Here is a 24,678-nt window from a genome sequence, read left to right on the forward strand (position 1 = left end):
GTGAGGGCTTAATAAAACTCTCCTTTCGGAATATCTAGAAAATTTATTCACCGATGACACAACTGACAGACAAGGCGAGAAACATCAGTTCTCCATTGGCCGATTGTCACGCGAGAGCCGCACATGTGCGCTGAAATCGTAAAAAAAGGTTGCTTTGCGGCGAGAAAAAAAGTTGAGAATTGACTCACCCCGGGATCAACAAGTCTGAAGTCGCCTGGGTGTATTTATGTGCGACACCCTGTTTCTCGATAAGGCCGGCGGCTAATTAAACCTGAAGGCCGGCGAGCTACGAGAAACAACCCCCCGCTGTTGTTTGACGTCGAAAATGAGGGTCGAGGATTGTTTTCGAGACTTCGAACCACGCTTTCAATGCTAAATGCGATCACCTTAGCACTTTTATCTCACATACACTGTATGTGATTATCGTATTAAGAAATTTAGAATAATCATTTATGTTAAAATTAGAATTAGAAATTCAAATAATTATAAATTATAATTGTATAATATATATAAATTGAGAAAATGACTATTTTTGCTAAATTAGATAAATTTTGAAAGAAACAAAACCTTACAAAAGAACATATCTATATTAATATAAAATAGGAGATAAATAAGATGCATTTTCTTAGTCTATACTAAAATTAATAGATGTATTATTTCATCAACAATGGAATTATTTATCTTCAAATTCCCTTTTTTACATTATGCGTTGCGGATAACCGAATACTAATAGTAAAATTCAAACCAGACGGGAATAAAATCTTTAGCGAGCTTTATCGCTATTTATTCGGCTCGTTTGATTTTATTGAATCGTGAGTCGTCCAGAACCGCGGCGAGAAGGCAGACTCGAATTGCTTTGAGTATTCACCGAACCGCTATAACCGCTCGTGCTTATCTCCGGCTTGGCTCGCTTCGCCCGCGTGTTAATTTATGTACATCTACTATCTATCGCGATGGATAAAGGTTGGTCTGGAATCGCGTCTCATCAAGGGAGACCCTGCGGCAGCACTATTTATCGATTGCGTGGGCGGCCGGCTCGCCTCGTTACGCTCATATCTTTGCCCTCTTCTCCGCTACTTCGATGTAGAGCTTCTTTAGAGAAGGGTAAATATTGATGAAATTGACAAGCAATTCCGTATCAAGTGAATGTATCGGTCGTGGGAATCATTACGATACCGGAATTCGTGAATCAGAATTATTTCCACGGAAATTTTATTAGCGAAAAGTCAGCATTAAACTGGATGAACAAATAATAGAATGTTGAATATTTAGTTTTGTTTTTTTTTATTTCCGATATTGATATATATTTATCTAAGATAACAAATTACTAATAAAAAAATATATTTATATGTTTTTACAAAATTTTTTACATTAACTGAGGTTAAGGTATTTTATTAATATATATTAGTTCTTTTAAATACAACAATATAGTAATTTATAGGCTGTCCTAGATTCTGATCTTTAGTTGATGAATAGAATAAAATTTATTTTAAATTATATAAGATCAGTATTTTGTAAAAAAATTAACAATTTTATATAATCATCATATTAGTACTATATTACAAATATATATACAAATATAATTTCTAATATTAAAATAATATTGTGCTACATGCACTTGATTTTATTTGCAATAAGATACATTCAATCCAATCGAGAGTCGTTGAAATGTAAAAATAAATGACGCTGTCTGATGTTCGCACTTCCCTTTTTGCACTACCTCCAGGTACTATCATGCGTTTCATGGCATTTTCTTTAGCGAATAGCTGGTTGAGATTGAACTGAAGCCTCAGGGTGAACGAATTATGGGTTCGTAGAGAAAATAGTTTAACGATAATTCATTTTCGAAAATTTCAATATAATTGGTAGAATTCTAGCTCTTTCAACAAACAGTTCAAAATTTAAATTTTAAAAACAGTTATAACGATTAAGCATAACAAATATTTATATATTTTTAATTTTCTTTATTGAATATCTCCGTTAATTAGTTCTCTTATAAACTTATAAATAGAAAATTAATATATATCAAATTTATCAAGTTTCAAAAAGTTGTAAAAAAAAAACAACATATAACAGTTGCACACATTTTGTACAAATAACAGTGTTCAATAATGTTTCTTTAATATAATACTCTGGCAATATTCTCGCAAATAAATGTTTACAGTGGAGAATCGCTGTATCGAGCGCATGGCAATCGAATACCGGTCAAATTATGACTTGAATGGAGGAAAATGGTTGTTCGTGTTCGATACCGACGCCAAACATTTGCATCGTCGTGGGAACGATGGCATAATCCGATTTAAAGTCTCACTGCAGGTTATTTTATGACATCGATAAGTATCTTTGTGCTCGAAGCGGGACATGATTTCAAAGAGGAAGTAGATAAGAGCATCGCAGGTGAAACATTATTTCACATAGAATTTTATGCGAATACATCATGTAAATTAATACGTAGCCCAGTCTCACTTTAAAATTTGAAGACAACACATTTTCACAAAATTTTATCATAAAAATTTATGTTCGCCATTTATGAAAACTTCAATTTATGCTGTTTATAAGAGCCATCTTTTTGCTTTTTATTGATTATTTGTCTTATTTTTCTAAAATGTTTGTATTATATTCTTGCATATCACGAGAGGAAATTGCGTTTCTCTTATCAAAATTTCTAGTCTAAAAGCAAAGGTCAGTAGATTCGAAAACGGCATGAGAAACGTGATTCACATATACATACACAAGTGTCTCGAAAATAATCACCCGTTTGCGCAACTAAATTTCGTTTATCTCTTATCCGAGTAATCTTCGCGACGCGATTTCCATATCCCTCCTATTTCCGTTTGCCAAGATGCGCCTTTGAAGCTGTGCAGGCGAAAGAGAATTCTCAAAAATTCCACGGGATACAAATTAAGTATTTAAGATAATTAGCCGGGCCCCGCGCGCTTCATTTCTTGTGGAAATCGACCGCAACCTCGCGGGCGCCGATGCTATCTTGCTACGATGCAATCTATTTCCCGACAACTTCCTGAATCGAATGCAAACGATTTGATTTACATAGATACACTTAGGTTGAAGTCTGATCAATTCACTATTTTTAAACAAGCAAAATTATTTAATAATTTCAAATTAAACATTGCTTTTTATTAAATAAAAAATAAGCTAATTAATAATTAACATAAAAGTCTTTTTTTTGTTGCAAATTAATAAACTAATATGAATCATATATAAAATTATCAGGAAATAATTTTATAACATCTATATTTAATTTAACAACATTTTATAACATTTAGACCTAACAACAACATGAAAATTGTAATCTTTTCTTATAACGAAAGCAACCATTGCCTTATATCATATTAAACAGACTTTGATTTAAGTGTTTTTAGATTTACACGCACGAATCGCCTCGTAGTTATTTTCAACTATCCGTTTGCTTAAACAATAACCATCGAGCTGTCTTTGCAGAGAAACGAAGCATGACGTTTCCGTAAATTAATCCTTCCAGCGAAAAAGGAGTGTTTACAGCTAATGCCCTTAATTCTCCGTCAGTTGTAATACATTAAAATAAAGAATTATATTTTTTGCATGTAAATTAATTAATTTATTATTGAAATAAATTAAAAATCAAATGAAATTGAATACATAAAAGATTTTAAAAGCAATCATGCTGTAAACACTTTTATTTTTAATTTAGATGATGTAAATATATCTGACATGATTATTTTTTTAATTAACGCTCTGTGCTATTTGTTAGATAAAGAAGTATTATTACTATCGGCTTATTATTCGTAAAAATGAAAAAATGATAAAATAATATTTAGAAATCATTTAAGCAAATATTCAAATCGCGTAAGTCGCTAAACTTTATGTAACGATTATGCATGGATTTTGAAAAGATTTTATCAACAAAAATGCAAGATGATCACCGGGCCAATTTACTGTCAATTTTCGTACAGTATAATTTAGCGTAACGTAATTTCTCCACTACAATTTGCACGAAAGCCACTCATGACTAAATTGAGGTAAAATCAGGGCAAAATCCTCTTTTTAATAAAACTGTATGGGCGAAGAATTTTTGTTATCCAATCTTTTGAAGGGGATTTAATATTTATTTTGATTTAGTAAATATCTGAATAATAGTGAAAGTATTACAAGTATACACAAGAGATACTTTTAGAAATATTAAAAAGTCCAGAAAATATATTTAGCAATATTAGAAATTAATATGTGTGCTGATATTCGAACGAAAATAGTTCTTTTTATAAAAAAGTTTATGAATCATTTATTTTTTTATTCTTCTATTTATAAGTGTAAAAACTTAGAAAAGTAAGAAGAAAATGTATACAAAGATTTACATCGTATTCATGAATATTGAATTAATGAATTTTTCATCTCGTTAAGAAAGAATTTGAAGTATTTATCAAGATGCCGCTACCTTCATTCAGACATTATTTTCTTGTTCTACTTCTTTCTCATAAAGTGCAAATAGATGGAGATTGCAACAAGAATACCTTTGTTAAATCATACCTAATTGCGCTGTTATTTTTATTAATTCATCTTATTGCGAGATAGAATTTATTTTTTCGCGCATGTAACCGATGAGAAGCGCGAGATAATTTTGCGCTGAAGTTCTGAACACAAACTTCATCTCGTTTATCAACAAGAAGTTGAAATATCGCAATCCTTCACGCAATCTACAAAGTAAGCGCATCGTAGATTTATTTACTGGGAAATATATTCTTTTTTTTATCATGTATATGTAATGTCGAATGCATTGAGGCATTTTGTAATTCACAATAATAAAATAGTTTGATATCTTTTTTTAAAATTGATTAAACTCAATTATCTGCCTTATTTGTATTGGCTTTTCTGATACAATTAATTTAAAAACATTTGTATAAATTACAAATACATATATATATAATTACAAAACTTCTTTAAAAAATTGAAGTGGCAATCAATTTTAAAAATGGTTACTTAAATGATTTCAAATAACAAGATAACAATATATAAAAGAATTATAAGTGCGTAAAAAAATTATTTTTATTATTTATGCTTTGATTAAGATATTAATGGATCTAGAGATGCTTCTTATACAGAAGCATCTCTAGATCTATTAATATCGTAATCATATGATGTATAATCTTCCAATATAGAAAATCGACTACAATTCGAATAGGTGTAATCAAACTTTCTGATAGTTGCATATTGCAATGATAGTTGCGATATTTTTTTGGCAATGACAGATCGACTGTCATTCAGCAATATTACTGTATGTTCGCAAACATCCTTCGTTCTCGGAAAATCAGAAAGAGAGGGAGAATATCTCCTTTTTCTGTAATGATACGTCACATTTACTCGTACTTGCTTGCCTATTTGCCATAACCATTTTCCACCAAGAATTTAAAACGAGAAGTAAATTCAAAGTGGTAGGTGCCGGATAGCTAGATTACTGGAGAATCGCCTAAGTGCTAGCCAATTACAAGACGTCTTGGATTTGAATTCAGAGTACAGTGGTAGTCCGCATTTCTTTGAAAACTCGTCGGCTTTTTTTCCGCGACGCTTTTCCGCTATTCTTGAGGCTGCTGTCTGAAAACTAATCCCGATAATCGCAGAAAGATATGCACGTATTATAAGTGCTTTAATATGTTTTGGTCATTAAGTATTCTTATCTGATCATGTTATAATAATAATCATGTACAATTGATAAAAGTAATGAACCGTCCATCAAAACTGGCTTCAGTAAGTAAAATACTATTATACGAATTATGCATTTCATTTATATGAATAAGTAATTATATATGGCCGTATACTTTTTGAAGATTAAGATATAAGATTTCATTAAATTAAACTTAAATTAAGTAAAAAGCAAAAATTTTATCTATTTCTAGAATTTATTTTGTCAAACTTGTAATTTCTTAAATTTTGAAAATTATCATTATTATAAATCTAAATGTTGATGACATTATATAGATATGAATTTTTTGTAAAAGGAAATTATTACATAATGTTGTGTAGCTCTTCCAATCTTACAAAAGAAGGAAATCTTATTTAAATTAACTGTAATTAATTACAACATTCAATTATCTAGTGAAATGTCGTATCTCTAAAATGTAAATCAATATCGAGTAGGAAATTGCGATTTTATCGATCACGGATGAGCAATTTCTTATCCAATGTGCTAACGCGTCTCTAAAAGAGCGCAATTATAAATGTCCAATCATTTATTGGCCGTTTATTACCTCATACTTTCCAGCGTCTAAAAAGATAGGTCTGATGAGATCGAATCGGGCGACATCGTCGTGCCTCTCGCATTATCGAGTGATCTTCGAGAGACCCGCAGGGGTGAATCAAAGTAAAGATGGCTCTGATGCATGTAAAGTGCAAGATGCAAACCTGTACTCTTACGCGAAAAAGAGATCGATCGATTTAACACTCGCGAGGAGGCGCGATGGAAAGAACCACTAAATTCAAAGAGAAAAGAGTACAAAGAATTGGAAATATAATTCCAAGTAAATCGAAATAACGAATCTTGTTTTTTTTGTTTTCTAAATAAGAACGTATTAGGTTTCGGAATTGCTATAAAAATATAATATAAAAAATATTACAAATATATTTATTTTCCAATTAATGCGTTATACACTATTTGAGATCTAATCTGCGTCTCCTGCTTTTAATTTAATGTTTTTCTTAGTTTGAAAATTAGATTTTATTAAAGTGATGCTTAAGATATCGATCATTATTTTGCAAACAATCTCATATATATAATGTAATGTAATGTCAGAGAGCATGCACGTTTATATTGCATGAAAATATATTCAAACTTCAGCCGAAAAAAGCGTGTGAACGGCCGTAAGGACGAAGAATACCAAATACCAAGGCAACATTTAAAATTATAAACACGCGATATATGGCGCCTATAATTGTGGTTACGCCATCAAAGGTACCGACCTTGCATCCATCTAGATTGGGATTTTTTTCGGGATCGGCCTCGTGAAGGAAAGAATGTCCGCACCGCGCGAGAGAGTTCGTTTAACTTTCAAATTGACCCCGATTTAAACCGCAAAAGGATGCCTTGTCGGCATCGTTTGGTAGACACGACTCTTCGGCGGATCCAATTTGCCGGTGAGGTGTGAAGCGATGTTTCGGTCGTTCTGACTAGAGGAGGAGGAAAGTGGATGTGTAAGTTGCCTTGAGGATGTACAGTGATGCCGAAATTATTCATAAGGGCAAAAACTTTTATAAAAGACGCAACGGCCTCATTTTTAATAAAGACTATGATTACTGAAGTATCTTATTTTGTTGTATTTTACAGTGACAGTTTAATATAATTTTTTTATAAAGTTATATATATATATATTTTTTTTAATATTCTGAATATTTTTTTTATTTGATTGTTTTTAACTAATTATTTAATTAATAATTTGTTTAATTGTTTTTTAACTTATAATTAAAAAATTTTAATTATTTATGATTATTTTATATCACTGCAGAATATATATATATACAAGTTGTGAAGAGTTTAGAAATTAAAAATTTATACTGATTATTAATCGTGAATATATAAATCGAGTTACGTCTTTGTTTAATGCTCGTTACTCCTCACGCAAGAAAAAGAAATCATAATAGGATGGCTATAATGACTTCAATTAGGATCTTCATACGCGCAAACATCGAGTATACTTCAAAATTCCGTTCGTTGCTTTTTGCTGCATAAATCTTGAAATTTATCCCTACTGGATTAACGATTACGGCGATCAAACGAGTTTGACGCGAGCGAGCACGTGTTCGACTCAACGAATGCAATGATGTTGACGACGATAACGAGATCTCGTGATGTCTTTCGAAAAACCTTCGGATCTCTTCTCGACCTAATGTAACATACATATTTGCGAGGACTTCCTTCGCGTTCCATTTACATCCGCTGGTAGGTTTCAAGTTAGACCGATAATCAGACAACCAGCCGGCTTTCTCGGGCTACCCGTTCGTGCTTCACGCTTCCGATTAACCGCCGAGTGTTTCGCATTCCGCGGGTTGCTTCTTTTGCTGCTTCATCCGGCACGATGGCGAAGCAGTTCTCAAACTACGTCTCGCTGCTCGAATTTTAATACTGATGTACATGTAAGATTAACATGATTGAAAATGATATTTGTGGATACAATCTATGGATTAAATATTTATTAGTGTTCATTAATGAGACATTTTAATTTTGATCGCTGTTTTTATATATCTCATAAAAATGGCTAAATAATCAAAGAAATTGTAAAATAAAATAATAACAGTTTGCAATTAATAAAATAAAATAAAATAAAATAAGAACAGGATGCAATTAATGCAATTAATTCGACTGAGTTTGTTCTTTCACAATTATACTGTTTTCGCAAAGTATATTATTGATACTTCAAGTGTCAACTTGTAATTTCCAGTGTTATGATCTCTTTGGAAATCACAATGGGAAGGAATGTAAAAAATATTTGTTAAGACTCGAATAAAAATAACATAAAAAATTCAACGCTAGATTCTATGCTAGATGTGAACATGCGTGCACCGAAAAAATGAATCTAAGGAGAACTACGAGATTTCCTTTATCCTTTAATTATCTAGCGCCTGGAGCAGTGTAAACAGGAAATAAAGCCGATCAACCTAATCATAGTTAAGATATGCCTGGGATGTCGGTAGATACGCCCGGTATAAATGAAACGATACGTCATTTACAGGCATACTGAAACGAAACATCGATCTTTAGAATTGAAAATTACTTATTATGTCGGATCGCTTTGCAATAAAATTGAAACTGATTGGCGATTCTTGAGATCAAATGAAATTACTTTCGTCTCACATACAACGAAATTAGCGTCGAATGTCGGAACACAAATACGTGAAACATCTTAACAGTTGTACATTTTCATATGACAAATAATTAATTCTACAAAAAAGTATAATAAAATTATGAGAATTTTCTATAATAATTTTTACATTATGAGAATTTTAATTTCAAATATGCTTATTAATTTTTAATTCGAAATTTTTAACAAATCTTTTTAAATCTTAAAAATTTGAAACATGAAAATATAAAATATTCCATAATGTAAAATTTTATTTTGTATTTGAAGTTAGTTTTTCAAAATTTTTAACAATTAATTTCACTCTTTATGTTTTGTAACAATGAAGCATCATTTCTCTCTTAATTTAGTCCCAAATACATATAATTGAGATAAAGTTCACGATTTCTCAAATACCGTAAGGAAAGAGTGGCTAATTATATAAAAATATCGGCGATTTAATGTCACATCCGATATTCCAAGCATGAACGTCTTTCTATCTGTAATTTTCTTAGATTGCCATCATATAATTTTTGGTATAATTAGTCAATTTTAATTCACATCGTGCACCTTAATCAATTTATAACTTTTGAAGTGTTTTCGAAGATAGAATGCATATTCCTTCCGCCACTATTGACAATTTTTTTTAAGCTCTAATCTAAGTGGTCTGGCGTGTATCATATATTTTATATTCATGAAGTCCTATGGGCTGTAATTAAGTTAGAATTTTACAGTTGATTGAGCAATTGAAAGTTTTTCTCGAGTTTTTGTCGATCCGCGGGAGAACCCACAGAGTATATCGATAATCAGTATCGGACAGAATTTATGACCGGAAAATATATGATTTAATAAAGGGTTTCTCTCTCTACGTATTTTCATATCTAAAATATATATCATTCATAATAATAAATATAATATAAATAATAATAAAGTAATCGATAATCTAGCTAATTGTAAATTATAATTATTAATGTGAAACTAGACTTTCCTTTAAAAAAAAATTAATTTTTTAAATATGACAATCTGTTAAAATGAAATTTCCGACTTAGCCTATTTTGTTCGAAGCAAAATGTATTTCGTTTTCGGGATTTTTTGTATTAATTCGCAATTTTTATTACAATTTTGATATAATATCAAGTCGACATAAATAGAAATAAAGACGCTTGATGCTTACGAGGAGAGCTTTGTAATTAAGTTAGAGTTTTACGTTCAAACTACCGTCGGCGTATGTCGATATGGAAGCGAACGAAGCTTTCGTGCGCTTATTAACATCAAATTACAATCGCCAGGGGTATGATTATAACACGATTCTTCTTGGCATGTTCGAAAGAACGAGTGTGCGGAGAACAGGTTGATTATAAGCAGTCATCGATCGAGAAGCACATTTTTCATTGGCTCTCGTTACTCCTTCTGTTTATCCTTACGAGCGCGTGTACTTCGATCATAAGATCAGGTTGCATCCAAAGAGATATAATAGGAAGTATTTTGAAAGCCGAAGAATAATGCATATCGAGAAAACAACACGCCTATATAATGTATTTAATAAGAATTTAATATATAAATATAATAGAATTAATTAATTAATAATAATATTATGTAAAATTTATTTTAAAAGATTGGGAGAAAAAGAAAATTTGCTTAAAGCACTACTTCCTAAAGCATTGAAATCACTATATAAAATATGACGCTCCACTATCTTTCTTCCTCATAAATGCAACATTTTTTATTTAAAAAAAAATTAAATATTGATGGCTTTATTTGTAATGCGCTTGAGAGACAATAAGAAATATAATTTAATGTTGAATTTTTTTCGTAGCATATATTATACTTTCCATTTATATTTGATTTTGTGCGACAGTTTTCTGTATTTCACATACATTGACACGAAAAATAAACTCTTCATGCATCCGCGTTAAATAAAAATAAATAAGTTTTTTTTTTAAAAAGAGTTTACTTACCGAACCGTAAAGTAGACCGCAGGAGTCCATGCAGAGGTAAAGACAGGTCGCTACGCCTTGAATCTTTAATTGACCTCTCGATACAGATATCCTTTGAAAAATCGCTGAAAAAGATAATAATTATCATTAATTTCCTTAAATTTTTTACAAGATTTATTTATTACGACAATAAATGATTTGATCGTTGGACGGTACATGTTTCTCGAATACAAATATAAAATCCAACGGCATAATCGGACGGGGAAAGGAACAGGTTCTCTGAATGTTTTAATCCGTGGAGTCTTTTTCTCTCTAATGATCCAATCTTGGGTGCGATGAATACGTATTTTCAGCCGACTCATGCCGTAATTCATGACGTTTATCTCGAGCGTCAATGTCCATCGAATAGCTCGATGGTGTTGTCTTGGTATGATGAATGAAGTTGCAGCGCAAAATTGCAACTGCGGCCATGCGGAGACATGTAACATGGGCGCACTCGGTATTTATACTATCGATAAAGCTCGATCGAGAATTATTTGTCGCGGCGCCGGGCGCGGTTGCCCCAGAGGAAGGCCTGTTTTTAACGTCCATTTGACGTAGATCTCACCACGCGAACGCGTATCTCGCATAGTATCCCCGTATAACGTGATCGGTAAGTGAAATGAGTTATCGGGAATAATAATCGATCTTTTGAAGCCCGTCCCGAACTCTTGTACCCGCGAAGAGAAACGCAGGAGTGCGTTCGGCTCGATGACCGGTTACAACTCTGTACTGGATATAATGCGCTTACAGTGTAATCATCTTAATTTCTCAAAGCTCCTACACAACACGCTGGGCGCGTATTAAATATGTGCGTGACACGATCTAGCGTATGGATCATAGAGGCGAACGCGATTGCGTATCTAAACGCGGGGTCCGGTAAACGAAATGAATTATCGGGAACGAGCCTCGATTCTCTTCTTACTTTGTTTTTCTTTGTTTCAGGATTTCTCGGGAAGGAGAGGCATGCATAGTGTTCAATCTGCGGCAAGGGTCGGCCGCACTACTCATCTCGTGGAATACGACACTGGTCGATACACTGGACGGAATACGTGCTCGCATATACAAAAAGGTAATAACTTTAATTCCTCGATAGTTTCCGGGGTATGTGCAGCACACGTAACGCCAAGCGTGAGTAATATTAAAGACGTGCGTGACAATCTCACATCGCAAAACGAACGCAACCGCGGGTACCTCACCACCTGTAGCGCGGTGCGCGCTAAATACAGGGTGTTCAACGCGGTAATTCATTGCTTGGTCTCTTAATTTCTCTCTTAATCTGTTCTCTTCTCGCCCGATGATGCAAAATGATGGGACGGATACGTGCAGTACGTGCACGCATAATTAAAGTGTGATGAGTGGAGTAGCGAGGTTCATATTCGACCTGCTGCGAGTTCAATTTTGATTATAGAAAAGTGAAATGACGCTTTTTACATGAAAAAATATATTAATAACACATTTATAGGATATTCATGAATTTATAGCATATAATTCATAATCTTTTATGTTTAATGAAGCTTTTGTTAATTTAAAAGAGGTATAGAAAATATTTTAAATTCTTGTTTTGAAATTTTTTTAAAAAATATTTGATATTAAGATACTATAATTCATGAAATAATCTTTAAAGAATATAAATAAATAATCTTCAAAAATCGAGATAAATTAATAAATCTAAAAATTACAATTCGATCTATTTAATTTCCTGCAATTTAAAAATGAATATTTAGAATCAACTTGATTTGACGAGAAGCAGCGCAGGTTGATTTTAAATGGATGATTGGCCAAACTGGCTTAAGTGTCTCCAGCATATTTGCCTCCCTTCGTTCATCCAACATGTTGCTGTCATCGCGATTAAATATGCGTCGCGAAGATGTATCGGCGTGTTAGTCGCGTCATTTACTACGGTTTGTGCATGAAGGCGTAAATCTCGTGCATACTTGCGATTTTTTGCAAAGTACGCACTTCTACAATGACTATCGCCGTCAAACGCATTGACCGCACAATGAATGTCAATGAGTCGTTTAAACAGAATTATATAGAATATCTTAGGATTAGCAGGAGAGAATCACGAACGGATATTATTTATTACAAAATGTGTGGAGTTAAATTTTATCGATTAAAGTCAAAAGATTGATTATCTGAAATTTAGTTATTAAAGTGTCACTGCACTTTCTTGATTTTATATTAATATTTAATTTGAATGGAGCATCCTTGTTTACAGATAATTTTCTTAGAATTGTCTTCGAAATCTACTGTTTTTCTGACGTTTACAACGATTATTTATTTAGCGTTAATTACGTAATTTTGGCTTACAGCTTCTAATCAACGATCAAAAAATTTAAATCTCGTGTCTGCAGAGATTTTGGTCTCTGCATGTTTATCACAACATGTACTAGTCAAGAATAGAATTCTATACGACCGGGAAGCTATCGATTAAATGTAAGTTGCCATCTTAGAAAATCGATGATGATAATATATGAGATTGGTATTCGCGGATACGTCATTCAAAGTGTACAAGATGTTTCGATTCTTGCGCATACGTGATCATTTACCGACCAGTTTATAAAGACGTGTGAGTATATGATAAAGGGAGAGTTTAATGCAGCCAGAACCGGCAATCTCGCGGAGAAGACGATGTCATAAAGTAATAGTAATGCATATTGCTATAATATCTTCGTAATCGTTTAGTCTCTCATTTAGCGATTAATAAGATATAATTAAATGATAACGGCACGGTTTATGACAAAGTGATGCATCCAACATGTTTAATGATTTAGTGATATTTTTGAGAGATTAGTTTACGAAAAATTCAATTAACGATGAAACTGATGTAAAAGCAGATCCAAAAATTCTCAGAGCTAAATAAGATCGCGTGCCGCGTTGCAACGTTATGGTTTCAGTTAGCGTGTCAAAAAAAAGCTATTAAGCGAACTGTAGCAATAGTAACATGCAATATCGAATCCGTACAGAATTACATGAAAAATAATAAAAGCTAGGCGCAAGATAATAATTAATATCACGGTGGCATGCGGAATTACATATAAATAGGATAATTTTCATGTTTCAAAATATACGTTTCCCTTTACGATCGTTACATGTAATACATAATTGCGATCAATTGAGAAATAATTATACCTTAATTACACCTAATCTTATCTTGGTCTTGAAACAAACTACTATTGACGTTAATACTTATATTTTAACACTTTCTGCTCTTTCTTCGTCGATTTTAATTACGTTATGAATTTAATTATTATTTCATTTATTAATAAAATTTTCTATATATCTTTCTCCTCTTTTCTCGGTATTTATATACTTATCTTTCCGTTTTATATTATTATTTAATGATAACATTTACTATTTAATCGAATTAACATTAAATATAAATAAATAGGCTATCATTTATTTTCAAAGAGATAAAACTCATGTTGAATAAACATATAATGTATGACGTGATTGTAACTCGTTATTCGTTATATAGGAAGAGCTAAGATATATGTTAATATATGCTACACACAATTTAAGAGAAGCGAAGAGACGATCAGAAGAGAGATAGTAAGAACCATTTGGCGTGTAAGGCGAATATCGCGGTGTCGCATACGAGCATCAATTTCTAATTTGGCGCTTTACACGAATTTATTCTTTTCAGTTTTACAAGCCTGAGCTCGTACCGCATATACGATCGTAGATTAATTTATCATCCAAACGCTAGCACGAGTTTACGACGTCGTTGCGATATAAACTCGCGATTCACGACAATAAGCCTTATACATCGACAAGCCGTACAGCAAACTGGCGGTCTTATCAGGATATTTATAATTTATTCGAATTGCCATACACGCAAAAAATTTGCACACTAGCGCGCAGTGACTTTCATTTCCGGGAAGCATAGAAACGTCTATGGAAATCGATTTATTCGCTGATCCGTACCGATTGCTAGAACCCATCCATTATTGGCATCAACGCGATATCGCGATACACTTTGCAAACAAGCCTCGTAGATTAATAATACTTGGAAAACGATCGCTCACATTTAACTCTTTCAAGAATCAATGGGATATGTGACTCAAGGAACAGTTGTATCAATTGAGCGAATTATGGAATATTGTTCCTATTTTCAGAAGAAAGAAAGAAAAAATTTTTTATTAAATATCTCAAATCAGAATATTTTATTGTAGTAATTTTCTAAAGTTTTCTAGAGTTTCCAAAAAAGTTCAATAATAATATTTTTTTTATCTTAAAATAATTGTCTATTATTTTCATGTATAAGATAATTTTGCATTTCATATAACAAATATATATGAGTCAAGGATTTAAGTCATTTTTTTATATTTCATCTTTTACTCATATAATTTCTTCTTTAAAGAAAATCAAATACATTTTTCTCTATATCCCAATACATATAGTAGACTCAGTATTTCTTTTCGGACAAAATTTCGTGTTAACCTTTCCGATTCGCGAATTGCTAATTTTATTGCTAATTTTGTTGCTAATTTTAGAATTTCAATGTAACATTAGAGACCCGATGTGATTTATGTCTTCAGCCAATGCATCGCGATGTCGAAATAAATTATTAGCATTATATAAATTTGATTCGAGAAACAAGTTAGAAGCCATTTCGCGTGCATTGTCGTACTTGTCAGATGTTTCAATCTGCTGCTTTTAAGTGATATTAAATTATTGACATATAGTATTAGAATAAGGATATAATAATCCTCGTAATAAACATCTTTGTAAATTTTGCAGATGCAACTAAATAGGAAATTGAAATGTTACGATACAGCGATGGATAAAAAACGAATAACAAAAATTGACAATCACTTTCTAAAAATAATCATTTTATATTAAATCCAATGATAAAATTGAGGAACATCATCAATTTTTTCCTAAAAACGTGAAGTAAAATGTATTATCCTCGCAATATATATGTAAGCAATATATTTACTATTTTTAAGTGTTAAATTTTTTTATATATAATATATACCGCGTATTTGACATAATCTGATAATTGAAAGATACAACTCCTTTTATTTATTAACACATATACTCGTGTTTTGACGCGCTTAAGAGCGCGATGATCGATCACGTATTCGACGCGATAAGTCGCCAGTAAAATACGCGCGTGTTGGTAATAATGAATATACTCAGATTTACAAATGTAGCACGTCGTAGTAAACGGTTAACGAGCTCTTGAGTTAACGACCGTCAACACTCTAATTGAGTGTTCGCCCTTTTTCACACATACTACAACAACTATTGACTACCGTGTCATTCTCCGTGCATTGCGGATGTAAAACCTTTTTTTTTTAAAGGGAAAATGAAAGGAATCTCTTTCCAATATCTCAGATCTCAAAATCGCGTGCGAATTTGTACTTGCTGTCATTTTAATACGTGCGTTAGTCATTAATAATTTTTTTCATACGATATCTCTGTAATTAAATCTTTTTATCAAGTACTTGTTCTTATCTTTTCATCTTCTTTTAATTTATTCAACGTGAACGGCAATATAAGCGTACGTGTCGATTTGCACGGCACGCAATGTCACTGCGTAGGCGTGCAATGCGTTATATATACATGTATTTCGAGCATCTGAATCAGTCTGGCAAGAAACGCTAGACGTGTCTGTGCGCGAACTTTCTGTCCTTTATTAATACATTCTAAGAACTGCTGACTGTTGCACCCGACAAGGCCAAATGTGCTCGTATCATCACGTAATATTGTTTGTCTACGTGATACGAGGCACGCATCTCTCGCATGAGTAATGAAATGAAAGTGGCTAATATAATTGTACATATTCAGCAAATTGATTCTGATAATGCAAATATCTACGGAATGTTTCAAAAGTCATTCGAAACCGTGCTTTAAATTCGGCTGAAGTTTCCGAGTCGTTGAGAGAAAAATGTTCCTCGGAGAATTTTTAATCATTTTTTTGCATCAAAATTTTATATTTGTTTAATCTCGCGGTAAATTGTAACTTGGTGAATCATTTGTATCAGTCCAGTATTTGCGTAATCGCCATATATTCTTGCATTACAGTAAATTTCTAGATTTCTAAATTATCCGGACACGTAAATTATTCACGAAAACACGAATAGCATTAGTCGCGTCGCATTTTTCGGTGGTCAAGTTACTTTCTTAGCAGCGGCACCATACGAGATTGGAATCGATGAAAGGAGAAACGGTAGGATTTATCACGGCGGTGGATAAAATTTACGCCCATCTGATTAAAAATCCCAAACGCGCATCCACCGCCGCGCGGTCGAATCTTGAGGCATATCTCGTGGCAAATTAGTGTGGATCTCTTGTGAGCCGGATTAAGGAACTAAAAAGCTTTAACGAGAACAAATAAGCGTGACACATAAATAGGTGGACGCGTCGGTCATCCCATCTCGTTTAAAATCATCACCTTTATCTTTGCCGCGACTACATCGCGATTAAGATATCATTACAAGTAAGAATTAAAAGTTAATTATTTATGTGCAGTAGACGAGAAAGAGACGCCTTCGAAAAAAATGATTGCAATGATAAATTTGCATCTCACGGTAAGTTAAAATAACAGATGATTTATTTACTCAAAAATAATATTATATATCGTCGCATCATAAAACAATTATTTAATAAAATAAATTATTTAATTGCGAGTTAGGTACATTTTTGCTAATCTTTCATTTATATCTTCATTTATTTCCTTGTTAATAATAAATTCGTTCATGTTATAACGAAAGAATGTTTCATGAAGAGAATCGGTAAGCCATAGCAAACTTGGATAACAAGAAGCAAAAGAACGCTCATCGCAGAAAAAATATACAAAAAGTACAATGTACGCGAATGAAAAGGCAGGTGTTGTAAAGCCCGCGTGAACATCCGCGTGCCTTCCTAACGTATCTCGTTTATGTTGGAGATACCGAGAACGATGCTTGCTAACGGAATATGCATCAAACATTCGTAAATATTATGGCATCCGGCGGCGGAAAGGCCGAAATTATTTTGGACACATTAAAATGCTAATCTTAGTTCCTCAAACTTATCAGGCATACATACATCATTGCGATAACGCTGAGCAAGCCGCGCGCCGAATCATAATTCAATAAAATATTCTCTAATACAAATATTTATTCCAGTAGTCGCATTTTTCACTCAGCAATATATCGTCAATTTTTTAAATTTGTTATTGTTGAATTTGTTATTATTAAATAATAGTTACAATAGTTTCATTAGGTGTTATTTTTTCAGAGTTTTATTGAATTTAAATAATATTATTTAAAAATTGGAAACAAATGGGAAATTGAATAATGTTTCTTTTTTATTTTATTCTATTTTAAATTAATTTTTTTATATTATATTTTTCTTTTAATTAAAATCAGAATAAATTAAATTTGAAGAATGATGTCTTTGAAAGATGTATGAGTATCATAAAGTCATTCTAGAAGTTATGTGCTACTTTTTATGTTCTATTTTCGTACATTATCTCAAAAGCACAAAGTATCATTATAGCTTCTGATTGTCACGCGATTCAAGAAAAGGAATTACGGAAACTATCAAGAGAGAGAGAGAGAGAGGCTACTAACCCGATGATTATGTCACGTGGATTAGTTTCAGATCGGCATCGCCCTTCACAGGGTACCGAAAATAGAAACTACGTAGACCGTTGATGTTGTTGCATGCACTCTGCCATAATAAACTGTAACTTCTTGCGCGTATACACTGTACTCGTTTAATTCCGATAACTCGACGGTCGATCGAGCCAATATATATTTTTACTTTTCATTTTCACGAGCCTTATATTTTTCATCATAATCATTGCTCTAGTTTACATTCCGTTGTTTTGAGAATAGACATTTTTTAAATTTTTCTACTCGAAGTGCACGAGAAGTTGCTATTTCTGGTGCATATTTACATAAGTTATACCATAAACTTAGCATCGCGTGTTTCGATGTAATAGTTTAATTTAATTTAATTTTGAAACGAATTAAATGGAATTTTCTCGTTCATTCTGCTTATAAATTAATTGATCAATCATTTGAATTTCATCAAGTTTGTATTATAAGTTCAATGGGTTCCTTTGAGAGCTTCAAAAACTTCAAACATACTTCCGGCTGTACGCGTTAATCGCTGTCAGCGATTAATAGTGTGATGCTGGCGTAATTTGAGAAATGCCTGTAATTCGAGTACTCTTTTAAACCCGGAAATCGAATAAAGCTCTCATTCATTGACAATTTAGGAAAGTTAGGACTAAAGTAACAGCTGGAACAACGCCAGATTGAATCATTGTGTGAATGTACAGATTCACTTCACTCAATTTCTTAGCATTAAAGACAATTGTATCAAATAGTCATACAAAGAGTATCTTTCCTTGGAAATTGTTTATTTATTCTCAACACTTTCTTTATGTAATTGTACATTATTTTCAATTTTGTGTACACATAGTTATTTTTAGATAATAAAATAAATTTTCCGAGAATACAATGACACTAATATTAGACATTCAATGAAATTCTTGGCGAACAATCGTGCTAGACTTTCAGAGAAGACGTTTCTAAATATACTTTAATGTATGTATTATCGAAGGAAAAATATATATCGCCAGTATACGCATGCACAACTGTCTTGAAAATTTAATTTCGCTGGTGGAAGCGCGCTTTGCCTCGAAGGGACGGTCGTATAAAGGGAGGGCTAAGACGAGAAAGACGCGAAAGTGCGGCAAGACTAAAATGACACAAAGGTGTAGCGCGGAGAAACGGTATGCGGTACACCGCGACGGGCCATTCGGTGATAAATCGTCGTTCGTGGTCTCTTTGCTCGAGTAATTTGCGCCGCTAAATGGTCACCGGCAGACATAACTCGTCCGGGATGGAGGAGGCGCCTGCAGAAACAACAGCGACGTGTGGAACACGCGTCCCTCGTTATGTAAATCGGACACAATCCTCGGGTATATCCAGAAATCGGGGAGTTGCAAAAACAAGACACACGAATGTTCCCGAAACGTAAAAATCCCGAACGGGTTATGCTTCATCATCGGAAAGTACAAGTGTTTTGTATCGCCATTAAGAGAGTCATGTATTTATCTTTATATGTATATCTGAGTAGCGTATAAAATCTTAATGCATTTTTTATCTTTACGCAACGAAAGCAAACTAAAAGAACTCGATTCCTTGATCATTTATTTTTATTATTGTATAAAAATATTTTTTAATGACGCTATTTATCAAAAATTATAAATTTGATAATTTAATAAAATATATTAATAATTTAATAAAATTATAATATATTAATAATTTAATAAATTTAATAAAATATATTAATAAATAAATATAATAATTTAATAAAATATATATTAATTAATATATAAAATATATTTATAATATTTATATTTATTACATTTAATATATTAAAGAATTTTTTAAAATAAGTGTTAATTGCGTGTATAATTACGTGATAAAAACGACAAACAATTTCTATATTAATCAAAATACTTGGTGATTTACGAAAGATGAGAAAACGAATGCTTATCCTTTTCCTCCAGGAATACCGCGTCTGTTCCGTTGACTCTTTTTCCGGCGTTATATAGTCCATCAACGCTGTGAGGCTTCAAAGGTACAGGAAGTCAGTGACTGTGGTCTGTTTAATGTACACATTTTACCAGTAATTTGTGTCATTAGCCACCTTAACTCACCGGATGATGTTTGCACGTTTTCGCGGTAAAAAACATAAAGAGACTAAGGAGATTTGATCCTGAATACTGAGGCCAGTGCAAAAATATCGGATTTTTCCGGACATTGCTGTTCCCTAAATCCTGCGTCAGACGCTCTCGCGACTTCTATAATTGAGTTTCGCGTACACGACGATAGTCGTTTTCTCGCCTTATGAGTGGTCTTTCTTTTTCTTCCCTCGCTTTCTCTCCGCATATATTACTCCGCTTTTAATTTTATTAACTCTGTCTTGTTTCTTGTATTGTATGCAACAAACGCCGCTATCTTTTACGTTTATTGCGGATGTTGCGACAGATCTATCGTGCCTTTGGATTTATTAGATTTTTAAAGCGTCATTTTATCTCCTTCCTTTTTGTCTCATTATTTATAGGTTCATAAAATTTATCTATATCAAGATAGAGCGCAAATGTAATGAATATTTTTTTGAATAGGTGTTTAGATTTATTAAACTTAACCGTTTGTATTTTTAAATTTAATAAGTTTAATTGACAAAGAATATTTTGTCGCGATTGATATGATTGTAAAATAAATTCATCTCTCTTTCGTCGCGATATTGTGAACTATCAACGATAAATCCTTCGAAAATTGTCTCTTATTATTATTATTGCTAGAGATTAGATATAGTAGTTACAAGCAACTGTTAAAGAATTTACTTGCATATCAGACAAATCTTAACGTAATCAATCGCTCATGTATAATAGATTAGATGTATATTTATTATATAATTTAACAATATATTATTTTTGCGCATCAATAATAACCTGCAGATTTAATAATTTTTTTTCTGCGATAGGTAATATTATATCGATTAGCATTCCGTGGTTACTCATCTCAATTTGTATCACTAAACGTTCCTCGGCTTTTTTCAATAACAACTTAAACACATTAATTCTCCATCCTCTCTTTCTCTCTCTTCCCTTGATATGTAAATCGATCGAGGTTCGATTGGACACGTAGTAGGACCGTCGCTTAGGCAGAATCTATAAAAATTCCAAACATCTTATTTCTTCCTTGAAAACGGTGAATACAAGGATCTGAAGCACAGTAGGCGGTCTTGATGCCCGGCCAAGACTAATAACGCCGAAAAGACAAAAAGGATCCCTAGCGGTACTTCTGTAGAAAGTTGGAAGGCGAGAAAGAAGCTTGAAGAGTCAAGCAAAAATCAAAAGTAGTCTTGCGATAAGAATGGCAAAAGCAACGCGTATCCCTTGAAGAAAATTGGTAGAGAAAATATAGACTATCTTAAATATAGACTATTAATTGATAGGCAATTAAATATCTCAATTTTATCATTTTCATTTCATTCATCAACAATTTTATAAAATAATAATATGTACGTGTTATAGAAACATGTTAAAAAACTGATATAAATATTCGATATTTAAAAAAAATTTTTTAAAATATTTTTTTTTATTTTTGATCATCACGTATTCACGCATCTATTGAGAAATCCATTACTAATCGGAAAGTATGGACGATCAAAGAGATTCGGAAAATCGCACACGAAATCTTTGGCTTGACTGAGCTGATACTTCTCGAAAGTGGGCCTGTTGTTATGGATAAAGGGACAGAGCCCCATAATAAACTCTGATTTAGATGGCGTATCAATGCGCGCTGACCGCGCTTATGACACATGGCGCTCGCTTATTATTCGTATCCTCTCCGCGTTCCTGAACGAAGCCGTGAGGTGCGGAAAAAGAGAAAGAAGAAATCTGTGGGATTATCGTGAGGTCCGGCGACCGCGATCGTGAAACCGAAGACGAGCAATTACTCGGGCGAGACTGGTCCGACAGTTCGGCCTCTCTAATTAAAGGAAGGCAGCGAAAGAAACGCATCGCCGCGTGACGATCGCTAATCGATACAATGGTCTCGCGGAATGACAAGTGATGAAAGCGGCGACTAGTCCGCCGATGATCATCTTTACTTGATTAGCGAGATTTAGATCATCGGATGATATTCTATGAACGCGATTATATTAGAGAAATTAAGATAGATGATCATCTTAATTAATTGCATCATTTCATGTATTTCTAATATTATTTACTTTATGGATGATATATTTATGAATGTCATAAATATAATTATTTTATTATATAATATATTACAATTAATATAACTTTTATAAATAATAATTAATGATAATTAACTTTTTTTGTTTTAAACATTGACATACATAAAGTTAACTAAAATACAAAGGTTTATGATATTTTTATAACGTTGCAATATCGCGATTAAGATTGTTTTTATAGATTATTTACTAAATTAAAAAGACTATAAAAGATAAAGATAAAAAAATTTTTAAAAGGATCTTTAAAAGGATCTTTTCTATATTAATAATACATATATTAATAATTTAAGCTTGATATTCTATATATAATATATTGAGCAATTTAAAAATAACTTTCATAATTATATAATTTCCATGCATATGATATCTATTTTATATTTAAATATATAAAATATATAAAACTGTTGAATTTATAATTAATTATTTTAAAATTTTTAATTATATTATAATTTTTAATTCTATTATTTACTTTATTAAATTATATTATTATTTATTATATTATTATTATTATTTTATTACTATTATTATATTATTATTATTATTTTCATATCGCTAAAATATGATTATGGGAAATGCTTCTCATAAGACGAGAAATACTCATAAATAATCAGACATCGCGCAATTGAATAGTCGCGGAAGGAACGTACACGGTTGGAGGTGGATTATGACATTATCGGAATAATCGATGGGCGCAGTTTGCTACGTCGCGCCGCAATAGGCGGCGATCTTTTATACGATTGCTGATTTATGAGCAAACCACGCGCTCGTATTCTTCCCTTTTGTACACGAGTTATACTTTCGATGTTTTGTACGAAGAGAAATTATGCACAGTCATTCACATAACGACAAGAGACAAGAATTACATGCGATCGCCACCTTCTCGTTTATATCAAAATAAATTTTTTTCTTAAATTAGAATATTATAATTGTATAACGAATATCACGTCTTTATTTTCAATTTTATCTTTATTCTCAATTTTCATCTAGAAATTTTAATAATTAAATTGTTGTTATTTACGAATCACTATTCAATTATAAAAAAATATATTTTTATAATACTTTTGATATCATACTTTATTATATTTTATATTATTGATAACGTTTTTTCTTTATTATTATTGCGTATGAAAATGGTTTACGATATCGACAAAAACATTAAATTATGGAAAGAAATTCTTCTTTGCGTATGTATAAGAATCATCTTACAATCTCTTAATTCGATGCCAACGGCAGTTAATCGATTTACTTTTTTCGTCCATCAACTTATAACTCTATTAGTCACAGAATATAATAACGGGTCATTTAAAGAATGAATAATAGCAGCTATTCAAAATGCGCCTACATGTATGCTTTCTGAATATGGCCCAATTTATTATAATGAAGACTCATAGCAGATTATCTATCTACTTGCTTAAGGGTACGATCAAAATACTCTTGCAAGGATTTTCTAATGCAAAAAATTTTTTTATCACTTTGATGTGTTCATTAAGTATCATAGACAAGTATTATAGACAAAAAAAAAGTATATCTTGAAAGTAGATAATGCATATCGTCAGTTACAAATAATATCGTCCTACAGAAAGTATATATTAAATTCGAGAAAAATGATACAGATTTAAACAAAGATTTCAAATTAAATTAATAAGACTTTATGAATCAATCATGAAAAATTTGAAATCTATTATGATTAAAAGATCATTACAAAATTACAGAAAATTTCAATAAAAAAAATTGAAAATTAAAATTAAAATGTTCGAAAGATAGTTCATTTTTTAATGAGATTTTCAATTTTGAAAATAATTGAACACAAACACAAGAACAGGAATCAAATTATTCTTATGTCTCTTCTTCTACGTAACACTACTTATAATAAGTTTACCGATATCGCGCGTGCAACTTCGAAACATAACGAGCAGTTTATTATCGACCATTATTATAGCCTATTTACATATTGAAGTATAGGCTCATATACTGAGAATAATTGTTTCATTGTGCTCGAGGCATGCTCTCACAGCTAACAACTTGCGAAATGCGCGTGTGAGGATATTTATTGTTTTTTGTTAAATTTCAAAATGCTCGTTATTGGAATCATCGTAAACCATGTGTTA

The 24,678-nt window shown here is 32.0% G+C and overlaps 1 protein-coding gene and 1 long non-coding RNA gene across 10 annotated transcripts in view; one reads left to right on the top strand and one right to left on the bottom strand.

Moving 5' to 3' along the window:
• LOC145965479 (uncharacterized) overlaps positions 1–24,678 on the top strand; it is a 178,054-nt gene that overhangs the window by 23,881 nt on the left and 129,495 nt on the right. For 6 of the 8 annotated variants that reach the window (XR_014436731.1, XR_014436730.1, XR_014436726.1 and 3 more), the window contains exon 4: positions 11,738–11,864. This is a non-coding gene — a long non-coding RNA (uncharacterized LOC145965479). Of the gene's footprint in view, positions 1–11,737; positions 11,865–15,538; positions 15,600–24,678 lie in introns of those variants that run through there. The other 2 variants (XR_014436724.1, XR_014436725.1) reach the window with 1 other exon arrangement.
• The window catches only part of LOC145965473 (uncharacterized), a 120,246-nt gene that overhangs the window by 9,720 nt on the left and 85,848 nt on the right, over positions 1–24,678 (bottom strand). For both annotated transcript variants that reach the window (XM_083089066.1, XM_083089067.1), the window contains exon 3: positions 10,775–10,878. In XM_083089066.1, the coding sequence (XP_082945192.1) occupies positions 10,775–10,878 (104 nt within the window). The remainder of the gene's footprint in view (positions 1–10,774; positions 10,879–24,678) is intronic.

This window comes from Camponotus vicinus, unplaced genomic scaffold, assembly GCF_025532165.1.
Source record: "Camponotus vicinus isolate PSW18456_S1 unplaced genomic scaffold, iyCamVici1.0 SCAF_14, whole genome shotgun sequence".
Lineage (NCBI taxonomy): Eukaryota > Metazoa > Arthropoda > Insecta > Hymenoptera > Formicidae > Camponotus > Camponotus vicinus.